Genomic DNA, 13,000 nt, shown 5'->3' with positions numbered 1-13,000 from the left:
TGACAGTGGACTACAGCAATGTAGCTAGAGTATGACAGTGGACCACAGTGGACTACAGCGATGTAGCTACAGTATGACAGTGGACTACAGTGGACTACAGGAACGTAGCTACAGTATGACAGTGGACTACAGCAACGTAGCTACAGTATGACAGTGGACTACAGTGGACTACAGCAATGTAGCTACAGTATGACAGTGGACTACAGTGGACTACAGCAACTTAGCTACAGTATGACAGTGGACTACAGTGGACTACAGTAACGTAGCTGCAGTATGACAGTGGACTACAGTGGACTACAGTGACATAGCAACAGTATGACAGTGAATTACAGTGGACTACAGCAATGTAGCTACCGTATCATAGCGGAGTACAGCAACGTAGCAACAATATGATAGTGGACCATAGTGGACTACAGCAACATAGCTACAGTGTGACAGTGGACTACAGCAACGTAGCTACAGTGTGACAGTGGACTACAACAATGTAGCTAGAGTATGACAGTGGACTACAGTGGACTGCAGCAACGTAGCTACAGTATGACAGTGAACTACAGTGGACTACAGCGATGTAGCTACAGTATGACAGTGGACTACAGTGGACTACAGCGATGTAGCTACAGTATGACAGTGGACTACAGGAACGTAGCTACAGTATGACAGTGGACTATAGTGGACTACAGCAATGTAGCTACAGTATGACAGTGGACTACAGTGGCCTACAGGAACGTAGCTACAGTATGACAGTGGATTACAGTGGACTACAGCGATGTAGCTACAGTATGACAGTGGACTGCAGTGGACTACAGGAACGTAGCTACAGTATGACAGTGGACTACAGTGGACTACAGCAATGTAGCTACAGTATGACAGTGGACTACAGTGGCCTACAGGAACGTAGCTACAGTATGACAGTGGACTACAGCAACATAGCTACAGTATGACAGTGGACTACAGTGGACTACAGCAATGTAGCTACAGTATGACAGTGGACTACAGTGGACTACAGCAACTTAGCTACAGTATGACAGTGGATTACAGTGGACTACAGTAACATAGCTGCAGTATGACAGTGGACTACAGTGGACTACATCAACACATCATGCCAAGTTGCATATGAAACCAATCACTGGTTTGGGTCGCTATGCCACTGTATTTTTTGTAAGGGTGGGGGCACCTGCAGTCAGGTGAGGCTGAAGAGGTCACTTAGATGATGATGAAACGTTTCTCTAAATAAACGTTGTGTCCAGATGAACTGATTCAACTTTCTGTGATTTCCTTACCTGGATTACTGAGCATGGATCAAGACAAGTCTATGTAGAGGTACTCAGAACTTGGTGTCTTCCTGTCTGAAGGAAAGCTCTTGATTTAAAAAAAAAATATTTCTGATCTTTCCCTTTTTTCTCCCAATTTAGTGGCCAATCGATCCCTTTTTTTTTTAGTTCAAACACCCACCCTCATACTGCATGCGTTCGCCAACTGCGTCTCTCTGGCTGGCAGTCTCGAAGGAGACACCTCGCCACTTTCACGACAAGGCGAATCCGGGCCAAACCACTGCTTTTTCTGACACACACAGAGACGCATTCATGTGATGAACACAAGCCGACTCCACCCCCCCTCCCGAAGACAACGCTGCCAATTATTGCTGCTTCGTTGAGTCCGGCCATAGTTGGATCTGACGAGACCGGGGCGCGAACCCCGGTCCCCAGTGGGCAACTGCATCGACACAAAGCTGATGCTTAGACCGCTACACCACCGTGGACCAGAAGCTCTTGATTTTAATGAAAGTAAAAACTATACTCCCACAACAGTAACGGTAGTGCCTATACACCTTGCACCACAGATGAACAAGCTATTAACACCAGGCTGCCCTCATGACTGGCCAACACAAAACAGGAAAATACTGATGATGAAAGACCCCACATGGGAACAGCTCTGTCCAACAAATGACAAGTAACCTTCCTTCCAAAAACAAGGAAACTTCCATCAGGAGCCATGGCTCCCTAGCTGAATGGACCCATATGTCCATTCAGCTTCCAGGGCTGGAAGCTGAGGTCAATTTAGAAATGCCTTAAATTGCAGTTAAAACCAGGCCACTTGGGGGTAATTCCTCATTTCTACCTACAAATACAAAGTCAATATTTTTTCTACAAGATTTTAAAAATTATTGTTCTGTTGAAAGGATATAAAGGATTGAAAAAATGACATCATGAGGGTGTAGGTCTGCCTTGACTGACAGATCGCTGTCATGCTGTCTATCACCCAGGTCCAACCCTAGCTCCACCCATGGTCTCCCCCATTGCCCGTATTTGGATTTTATGGCTCCAACAAAAGGCTGGACTGAAGTACAGCACCGAGGTACTAATCACAGCAGCTCTTAAATATACGTGTAAATGCAAACATGAGGAAAACGGCTAATGCAAACCTTTTCAACACAAACAAAACATCTGCAAGTTGTACTAATGCACACCATGTGAAATGAACATGCTGGTGCAAATACACTTTCAAGAAGCTTTTTGATTTCTGGACTTGTAAAGTGATTTTTTTTTCTGCTGAACATCTGGATGTTAAAAGCAGAAGTGTTTTGTTTTTTTTTAATCAAAGTAAATGTTGTATCTAACATAACGTTCACAAGTGAGTTATCTTTGTCTCGTTTATTGTTTCGTGAGTCTGATGCTGATTTGTCTGTCACATCTCTCACAAGAATAAACCTGGGGAAACACAAAACACAATTAAAGACAATGTTGTTGTGTAAGGCCAGAGGCACCACACGTCTGATAAATAAGTAAGATCAAAAAGGCATCCGGGTAGCGTAGCAGTCTATTCCGTTGCCTACCAACATGGGGATCACCGGTTCGAATCCCTGTGTTACCTCCGGCTTTATCAGGCGTCCCTACAGACACAGTTGGCCGTGTCTGCGGGTGGGAAGCCGGATGTGGATATGTGTGCTGGTCACTGCACTAGCGCCTCCTCTGGTCGGTCGGAGCACGTGTTCGGGGGGGGGCTAGGGGGAATAGCATGAGTCTTCCATGCACTATGTCCCCCTGGTGAAACGCCTCACTGTCAGGTAAAAAGAGGCAGCTGGTGACTCCACATGTATGGGAGGAGGCTTGTGGTATTCTGCAGTCCATCAGCAGAGGGTGTGAAGCAGCGACCTGGACGTCTTGGAAGAGTGGGGTAATTGGCCGGATACAACTGGGTAGAAAAACAGGGAACCTTCCCCAAAAAAAAAAGAAGAAGAAGAAGAGCAAGTTTTCAAGTCTACTACTACTACTTTCGGCTGCTCCCCTTAGGGGGCGCCTCAGTGGATCATGTCTCCATTTCTTCCTGTCCTCTGCATCTTCCTCCGTCACACCAGCCACCTGCATGTCCTCCCTCACCACATCCATAAACCTCCTCTTTGGCCTTCCTCTTCTCCTCTTTCCTGGCAGCTCCATAGTCAGCATCCTTCTCCCAGTATACCCAGCATCTCTCCTCCACACGTCCACACCATCTCAATCTTGTCTCTCTTGCTTTGTCTCCAAACCGTCCAACCTGAGCTGTCCCTCTCATATACTCGTTCCTAATCCTGTCCTTCTTCATCACTCCCAGTGAAAATCTTAGCATCTTCACCTCTGCCACCTCCAGCTCCACCTCCTGTCTTTTCATCAGTGCCACTGTCTCCAAACCATACAACATAGCTGGTCTCACTACCATCTTGTAAACCTTCCCTTTAACTCTTGCTGGTACCCTTCTGTCACAAATCACTCCTGACACACTTCTCCACCCACTCCACCCTGCCTGCACTCTCTTCTCCACCTCTCTCCTGCACTCCCCGTTACCTTGGACAGTTGACCCCAAATATTTAAACTCATATGCCTTTGTGACCTCCGCTCCTTGCATCCTGACCATTCCACTGTCCTCTCTCTCATTCATGCATAGGTATTCCGTCTTGCTCCTACTGACTTTCATTCCTCTTCTCTCCAGTGCATACCTCCACCTCTCCAGGCCCTCATCAACCTGCACCCTACTCTCACTACAGATCACAATGTCATCCGCGAACATCATAGTCCACGGAGACTCCTGCCAGATCTCCTCCGTCAACCTGTCCATCACCAGTGCAAACAAGAGAGGTCTCAGAGCCGATCCTTGATGTAATCCCACCTCCACCTTGAACCCATCTGTCATTCCAACCACACACCTCACCACTGTCACACTGCCCTCATACATATCCTGCACCACTCCTACATACTTCTCTGCAACTCCCGACTTCCTCATACAATACCACACCTCCTCTCTCGGCACCCTGTCGTATGTTTTCTCTAAATCTACAAAGACACAATGTAACTCCTTCTGGCCTTCTCTATACTTCTCAATCAACATTCTCAAAGCAAACATCACATCTGTGGTGCTCTTTCCTGGCATGAAACCATACTGCTGCTCGCTGATCATCACCTCTCCTCTTAACCTAGCTTCTATTACTCTTTCCCATATCTTCATGCTGTGGCTGATCAACTTTATACCTCTGTAGTTGCTACAGTTCTGCACATCGCCCTTGTTCTTGAAAATCGGTACCAGTATGCTTCTTCTCCACTCCTCAGGTATCCTCTCACTTTCTAAGATTGTGTTAAACAATCTAGTTAAAACCCCACTGCCATCTCTCCTAAACATACCTCCACAGGTATGTCATCAAGGGCAAGTTTTCAAGTATCCATGTTAAAACATGTTGAAGCATTTCAAATATTTAGGGCATGCCCAAATTGGCATGTTTGAGAAGATGAAGTGACTGAAATGTACACACACTCAGACGCTGAGCTCACAGACTCAGTAAGCCCACATTTCAGGGCTCCAAAGGCCTGTCACTTAAATCCGAAATTGCAAGGACCAAGTCTTGTTTCCATGGGAAACAATAAAATAATATAAATTATAGTGCTTTATGAAGTACGTTCCAAGGAGAAGGCAGCACTTTAATTAGCTACAAAGTATAAATAGATTAATAAAATCATGACTAAAATGTAATATCCATAGGTCAGGATATAATGGTATGATCCAGTAAGGGTCTAGTCCAGCACGACAGTAGGTGATGACGTCACTTACCTATCCTGGAGATTAAAGAAATGCAGGAGACGGAAGGGATTGTGTATGCATAGTAGACCACAGAAAACACGGAACACCAAACGTTATTTAATGTGTGGACATTGCTTCATTCGAGACACTGTAGAGTGACTGTTAGGAGACAACCCCTTTAAATATTACATGGTGTCAGAATCAACTCGCTAGTGCTCACATCGACCTGACGACGAGAGATGGAGGCTACCAGTGTTCCGATGCCATGGATGGATTGGGACTCGTCCATCCTTCCCGATAGGTGGAGAGAGTTTCACCAGCATGTGGAGCTTATGTTTGCCGGACCACTAAGTGCAAAAAAGGAGGAGGGAAAATGCAGCTACTTGCTCTTATGGATTGGAGAGAAGGGCAGAGACGACTTCAATACACTGACTCTAGCTGCAGACCAGAAAACGGTATTGAAAACCTATTATGACGGCTTTGAAGCCTACGTAATGCCCAAAGCTAACCCCATCTTTGCACGTTATAACTTCCACGAAAAGATGCAAGGCGAAGGTGAAAATTTCGACCAGTTTGTGACTGAATTAAGACTGCTAGTGAAAGACTGATTATCCTAACAGTGACGAGATGGTCAGGGACAGAATTGTGTTCACCACAAACTCAACAAGAGTGAGAGAAAAGCTTCTCTGTGTAGGTCCAGAGCTAACACTGGAAAGGGCTGTTGACATAGCACGATCCCACGAACTATCACAGCAGCAATTAAAAACAATGGATTACCCACAGCAGGCGTAATCAACCCGTCTGTAGATGCAGTTAGCAAGAAGCCGTTCAGAAGAGGACAGACACGTCACGACCGCAAAACTGTAAACACAACTGACGCTAACGGTGCCATGCAAAACAAAGGATGTGGTGCGTGCGGAGGAGAGCACAGCCCTACTGAGGAATGTCCAGCAAAGGGACGCCAGTGTAACAAATGCAAAAAATTAAATCACTATGCTAGGGTGTGTAGGACACCACCACAGCACCATCAAGCACAATATAAAGCAAAGAAAGTGCATGCTATTGCAGAGAGTGCTGAACAGTAATCGGAAGATGAACTGTACATTGACACTACAACTAAACAGCATGAAAACACAAATAAGGAACAGGCCTTTGCAGAATTGGAAATAGGCAAACAGAGGCACAAATTAAAGTTTAAAATAGACACAGGTGCCCAGGCCAATATAATACCAGCAAACATATCCCACCAACTGTTTGGAAATGTAGTGCTAGGCCAACCGTCCAGGCTTTCAGGATATGGTGGGAACACACTCAGTGTGAAAGGTGCCGGTAAGTTAACCTGCAGGTACAAAAAGAAAACCGTAATGCTAGATTTTGACATAGTCTGTGCAGAAAGCGCTCCCCCCATCCTAGGCATGAGAGCATGTCTAGACCTGAACATTGTCAAAATAGTGCATATGGTCAATGTGCAGCCAGAGCCACACATGAGCCGATGGATGAGTATGCGGATGTGTTTCAGGGCATTGGACTGTTTCCTGGAGAGTGTAGTCTTCGCCTGAAACCTGAAGTAACACCAGTGGTGTGCCCGCCTTGCTGCATCCCATACGCTTTGCGCAGCCGACTCAAAGAAGAGTTAGATGAAATGGAGAAAATGGGCATAATCCAAAAGGTCACTGAACCAACAGAATGGGTTAACGCACTGGTGGTAGTGGAAAAGCCCAAAACAGAAAAGCTCAGGACTTGTTCCGATCCCCACCACCCAGAGACCCCACTATCCACTCCCTACTCTAGATCACATTATGGCAAGACTGGCAGGGGCACAGTACTTTAGCGTATTAGACGCCAGGTCTGGTTACTGGAACATAAAACTCAGCGAAGAGTCATCCATGCTAACCACATTTAACACCGTCTATGGCAGATACAGGTTCAAGAGACTCCCGTCGGAATCATATCTGCACAAGATGAGTTCCAGAGACGGGTGGACGAGGCCTATGAAGGTCTCCACAACGTTGCTGCCATTATCGATGACATCATTGTATATGGCCGCACCAAAGAGGAGCATGATGCTAGCCTACGTGCCATGCTGCAGAGAACCAAAGAGAAAGGAATAAAATTGAACAAAGACAAGCGCATCATCTGTGTGCCCAAGGTGAGCTATTTTGGACACATATTGACACGAGAGGGCGTCCGGCCTGACCCCAACAAAGTCAAAGCAATCAAAGACGTGCCCCCACCGCAGAGCAAGGCAGAGCTAGACACAATATTGGGCATGATCACGTACCTGTCTAAGTTTGCCCCCAGACTCTCGGAGGCAACAGCCCCACTCCAAGAACTGTTGAAAGAGAGCAGTGAGTTTGTATAGGACTCGAACCAGGATGCTGCATTCCAGCAAGTGAAAAGCCTCTTAACACAAGAGCCCGGTCCCGTATTAGCCTACTTTGACCCCACTAAGGATATGAAGCTGCAGGTGGATGCCTCCAAACATGCTTTAGGAGCAGTCCTGCTGCAGGATGAGAAACCAATTGCGTATGCATCAAAGGCACTGAATGAGACGGAAGTCAGCTATGCTCAGATCGAAAAGGCGCTGTACGCCGTGCTCTTTGGATGCAAACAATTCCACCAATACCTGTATGGACGTCAGGTGACCATGGAGTCAGATCACTAGCTGCTTGAGTCAATCATGCAAAGCCCTTGGGATCTGCACCGCTGCAGCTCCAGAGCATGATACTACAGTCGCAAAGATACAGCGTCAACATTGTTCACAAGCCCAGAAAGCAAATACCAGTCACAGACACGCTGTCTAGGAAGCCGATTGAGTACAGTGACAACTCCCTGAGTGAAGGCATGGATTCCCAAATACACACAGTGATCAGCAGTGCTCCGGTGAGCGACTGGAAAATGGCAGAAATCAGGTCTGCCACAGCCAAGGATGAGCAACTCTCAGCCTTGAGACAGGTTATCCAATTAGGATGGCCTGAGACAGTCAAACAATGCTCTGCTGTCGCTGACTATTGGAATCACAGGGATGAAATATCCGAGACAGATGGCATTTTGTTAAAAGGAGAAAAAATCATTGTGCCAAAATCACTCAGAGCAGACATGCTTGCACGCATACACACAGGCCATCTCGGCATGGAGACGTGTAAGCAGCATGCGAGAGAGATTCTGTTCTGGCCAGAGATGGTGAACAGATAGAGACACTAGTGGGATCTTGTAGCATTTGCCTAGAGCGACGCCGCTCCGTCCCCAAAGGGCCGATGCTGCCACACCCCATTCCTGAACGACCTTGGCAGGTCATAGCCACTGACCTGTTCAAATGGAACAACACTGACCATATAGTTGCAGTTGACTATTATAGCAGGTACTTTGAGGTAGAGAAAATCGCAAACCTCATTTACCCAACTGTCATCCAGAAGCTGAAGGCCATGTTTACAAAATTTGGAATAACCCTGTCTGTAGTGAGTGATAATGGTGCTTGCTACAGCTCACAGGATTTCAAGAGCTTTGCACAGGCATGGGACTTTGAGCATGTCACAAGCAGCCCCCTGTACCCAAAGAGCAATGGGTTGGCTGAGAAGACAGTGCAAACAGCCAAAGCCCTCATGGACAAAGCACACACACAGAGGTCAGACCCGTACCTCAGCTTATTGGAATACAGGAACACACCAGTGGCTGGACTCAACTGCCCAGCACAGCTGTTAATGAGCAGAGCCTTACGCTCAGTCCTTCCAACCACTGCAAAACAGCTACAACCAGAACTCGCTTGTTGCAGCGCAGTCCATGGCAGGAGAGGACTGGGCCAAAAACAACAAAAAAGGTATTATGATAGAAATGCCAAAATGCTACCTGCACCGCCGACAGGAGCCACAGTCCAAGTCCAACAGCCAACTGGAACGTGGAAACCCGCTACAGTTGTCGGACCGGCTGAGACCCAAAGATCTTACAACATCATCACAGATGAAGGTCAAGCGCTTCGACGCAATCGATGACATCTTCTACAGAGCAACGGATGTGATGCAGGTCAGGAAGTTAACACACACGACCAACAGGTGGAGCCCAAGACCACTGAGTATAAGACTGTACAGCAAAGTGTGTCAGGTTCCCCAAGAGGGTCACCACAACACGTCACTACCAGATCAGGACCTCTGGTTAAGCCAAAAGTTATCTTGGACCTGTGACTGTTTGAAATCAACCTAAAAAAAAAAAGCAGAAAGGTTGATATTGTGTTGCAAAAAAAAAAAAAATGTTGAAAATGTGAATTGATGTTGCACTGAAATATGTGTATTATTGTTCATGATGTTCCGGAATGTTAATTGAGCTACTCGGGGCCATTAAGGATTCATTTGCAGATTTATTTCATTGGTGCAATAATTGAAAATGTGTATTTTGTTATTGATAGATTTATGTTGACATTATAGCTCACTGCACTTGCATACCACCAAGTATTTTTTCTTTAAAAGAAGGGAGATGTAATATCCATAGGTCAGGATATAATGGTATGATCCAGTAATGGTCTAGTCCAGCACGACGCTAGGTGATGACGACGTCACTGACCTATCCTGGAGAGTCAGGAAATGCAGGAGATGGAAGGGATTGTGTATGCATGGTAGACCAGCGTTTCTCAAACCTCTCCTGGGGGAGCACTTGTCCTGCATGTTTTAGATCTCTCCCTGCTCCAACACAGCTGATTTAAATGATCAGTTTTGTTATTAGGCAGCTTCGGGAGCTCATAACGAGTTGAACATTTCAATTAGCTGTGTTGGAGCAGGGAGAGATCTAAAACATGCAGGACAAGTGGTCCTCCAGGAGAGGTTTGAGAAACGCTGTGGTAGACCACAGTAAACACGGAACACCAAACGTTATTTAATGTGTGGACATTGCGTCATTCGAGACACTGTAGAGTGACCGTTAGGAGGCAACCCCTTTTAAATATTACATAAAAGTAACAACAATTTTAAAAAAAGCATTCCTTATAATGGACCTTGCCTCTGTGTGCAACGATGCGCGGTCAAGCATCAAGTTTTCAACCAAGAATTTAATCTATTGGCTCTCAAAACTGCTGCAACTTGTTGTAATCTTCTTCTTTTGGCTTGTTCCGTTTCTCAGTGGTCACCACAGCTGATTTTATAGTTGCCCTGTGAGCAATCTGGTATGGTCTTGTCAATCCGCATACTGACTTGGCAAAAGTTTACATCGGATGTCCTTCCTGACCAGCCCAGTATCACGCCAAAGCGTGTAACACACCCGCCGGTCCAACGTGTCAGTGTCAGCTTGCCTCGCTCAGGCGTGAAAAGTACACGCGTGTATGAAAGTACAGCGCCAACAGGGGGCAATAATTAAGAAGCGAAGGCAGGTTAGGGTTGGGTTAGGGTTAGGGTTGGGATTTTGGAAAATGCTGTATGCCTCTTGTCCAGGGTGTCTCTCCGCCTGCTGCCCAATGACTACTGGGATAGGCTCCAGCATCCCCGTGACCCTGAGAGCAGGATAGGTGGTTTGGATAATGGATGGATGGATGGATGTATGCTTCTTTTCCTCCGTGGGGAGTTGCTGGCATTGAGTTAATCATTGCCCCCTGCTGGCACTGCCCCTTCATACACGCGTGTACTTTTCATGCCTGAGTGAAGCAAACTGTGACACTGACATGTTGGACCGGTGGGTGTATTACGCGCTCTTGCGTGACACTGTGCTGTCGTGACACAACCACTAACCCCATGGAGGGGGGCACAGGCAAAGCGCTGGATGCCATCCCAGTATTCGTGGACTTGCGTCCATGCCTGTTGCCAAACTTGCAACTTCTAATGACACTGTTAAATTGCTGAAGATCATGTCTTTACTCAAAGCAGACAGCCAGATTCTAAAACAGCTGGTGAAGACCCATGACACAAGGGGTGAACAGAGAATTGTAAAAAGTGCTAAAGTTAAAAAGGTAGTCAAAAACAAGCAGAGTGGTGCAGTAAGAGTGGTGCATGGGAAGGCCTCCGTGGATGTAAACTGTGATGGTCATCATTACAAATGGGCTACTGCAGATGCACAAGTCAGGTATATCCACTAACCTAACAGACAAGTGTGAGTCCGTGCAAACTCTAAATGCAAGTATATAATAACCTTGGAACAAAATAAACATGGCAGACACTGCCAGGCTTTATAGCAGGTCTGGACTGATCATGAATAGTGATTCTCTCTTTACCATGCCCACACGTTCCCACACATAAAAACCCTACCTCGTTAACATTGATGCCATGTCTCCTCATATAGTCCCTGTCGTTGACCTGCCCCCCCTCTACAAAGTCCATGGTCAGGATCCTCTTAGTGGACAGGTCCCAATGGATTTGAGGAACCTGGAAGGGAATGAGAGGGGATAGAGAGGCAAAGAGGATGGAGGGCGAAGCAAGGCAAGGGGCAAAATATCAATCTCACAGTTAAGGCTAACACTTCTTCACACACGCACCACAAAAACCCATGTGCACATAGACACACTGCTTTGTATTCCTATGTTTATGGAGACCCCTCACTGACTACATTCATTCCTTAAACCCAAATTCTAACCCTAAAATAGCCCCTTGAAGTTATGGAGACAAGGAAAGTGTCCCCACTCAGTGTGAAGGTCCTCGTTTTATTATTCCTACTCAACTCCATTTGTGGGGACCACACCCACCCACCCACACACACACACACACACACACCAAGGTGTATACAAAGGCTTCTGCCTTCATGACAGTCGGCTTTGTGAGATTGATAAATGCCATTTATTCTCTTACTATCTTGCTATCCATTCTCTATAGTCTGCCCTAACCTCTTCATTTGCCCTACTGATTTAAATATTTTCTGTGCTTAGTTCACTTCTCGCTAGATTATCTAGCTTTCTTTCTTAAGCGACTCTTGTGTTTAGTAGGCAGCCTCTTGTTCCTAGTTTGTTACTAACTTGCAGTCAAAGCAGCCTCATTAAAAGGATGGTGTGTGGTGACTGTTCTGAAATTACAGAAAGGCTGTCTCTACTAGAGATGTGTCCGTGAGTTAAAGCAGTTTCTTTCGGGTACGATTACGTTAGCTGTGACCAGCACTCCAGACAGCCTTAGCTCCGGGCCTGACATCAGACCTGCTCTTGTTAGCACTAGCTCAGCCTCGTCGGCAGATGTGGTAGAGTTTGTCTCTGTTTACTGGCATAGGAAGGCTCGCAAGAGCAAGCCACCGATCTTTGTGGCTTGGTCTGCAGTCACCTCTCCCGACTGCAAACTGTTTTTTGCCACTCACCAGACCTGTTGGTAGTGCTACCGGCCAGCATGCCTCTCCCGCTTCTGTCGACAGAGTAAAGCAACGCACGCTAGTGATAGGAGACTCCATTACCCGTAACATCCGATTAGCTTTGCCAGCCTTGGTTCACTGTTTACCCGGGGCTAGAGTCTCTGACATAGAGGCTAATCTTAGGGTGCTGGCATCACGGAGGGAGAGTCAGGGAACCCAGGCACACAGCACCACTACTTTCAGCAACGTTGTTATTCATGTTGGCACCAATAATGCTAGGATGAAGCAATCAGAGGTCACAAAAGCCAGTCTAGTCAGAATGCTTGAGTTTGCCAGCAAGCTGTGTCGGCATCGATTAACTGTCTCTGGTCCCTTACCTGTGAGGGGTAATGATGAGATGTACAGTAGGCTCACCTCAATGAACCGCTGGCTGGCTCGTTACTGTAATGAGCAGGGATTTGGCTTTGTTGATAACTGGCCTTCTTTCTGGGGCCGCCCTTACCTGCTGAAAGCGGACGGCATTCACCCTACTGGGGACGGCGCCGCTTTTTTGTCTAGCAATATAGATAGCTGTCCACGTTTAGTTTGACACTAGGGACTTATCATTCAGCAGGTTGCAGGTGATTAGAGAGCCTGCTAGGTTTAAATCTAGTGCGGATGTGGAGTCAACTAGCTTAGTTAATATGTGTAGTCAGGGAATTTCTCATATCAGATT

At 46.5% G+C, this 13,000-nt stretch overlaps 1 protein-coding gene across 1 annotated transcript in view; it reads right to left on the bottom strand.

The window, feature by feature from the left end:
- Positions 1-13,000, bottom strand: part of adck1 (aarF domain containing kinase 1) — a 162,761-nt gene that overhangs the window by 54,041 nt on the left and 95,720 nt on the right. Inside the window, exon 6 of the mRNA XM_056296407.1 lies at positions 11,265-11,381. Within this exon, the coding sequence (XP_056152382.1) occupies positions 11,265-11,381 (117 nt within the window). The remainder of the gene's footprint in view (positions 1-11,264; positions 11,382-13,000) is intronic.

This window comes from Lampris incognitus, chromosome 16, assembly GCF_029633865.1.
Source record: "Lampris incognitus isolate fLamInc1 chromosome 16, fLamInc1.hap2, whole genome shotgun sequence".
NCBI lineage: Eukaryota > Metazoa > Chordata > Actinopteri > Lampriformes > Lampridae > Lampris > Lampris incognitus.
The sequence above is the reverse complement of the archived record's forward strand: the minus strand, read 5'-3'. Positions and strand labels throughout refer to the sequence as shown.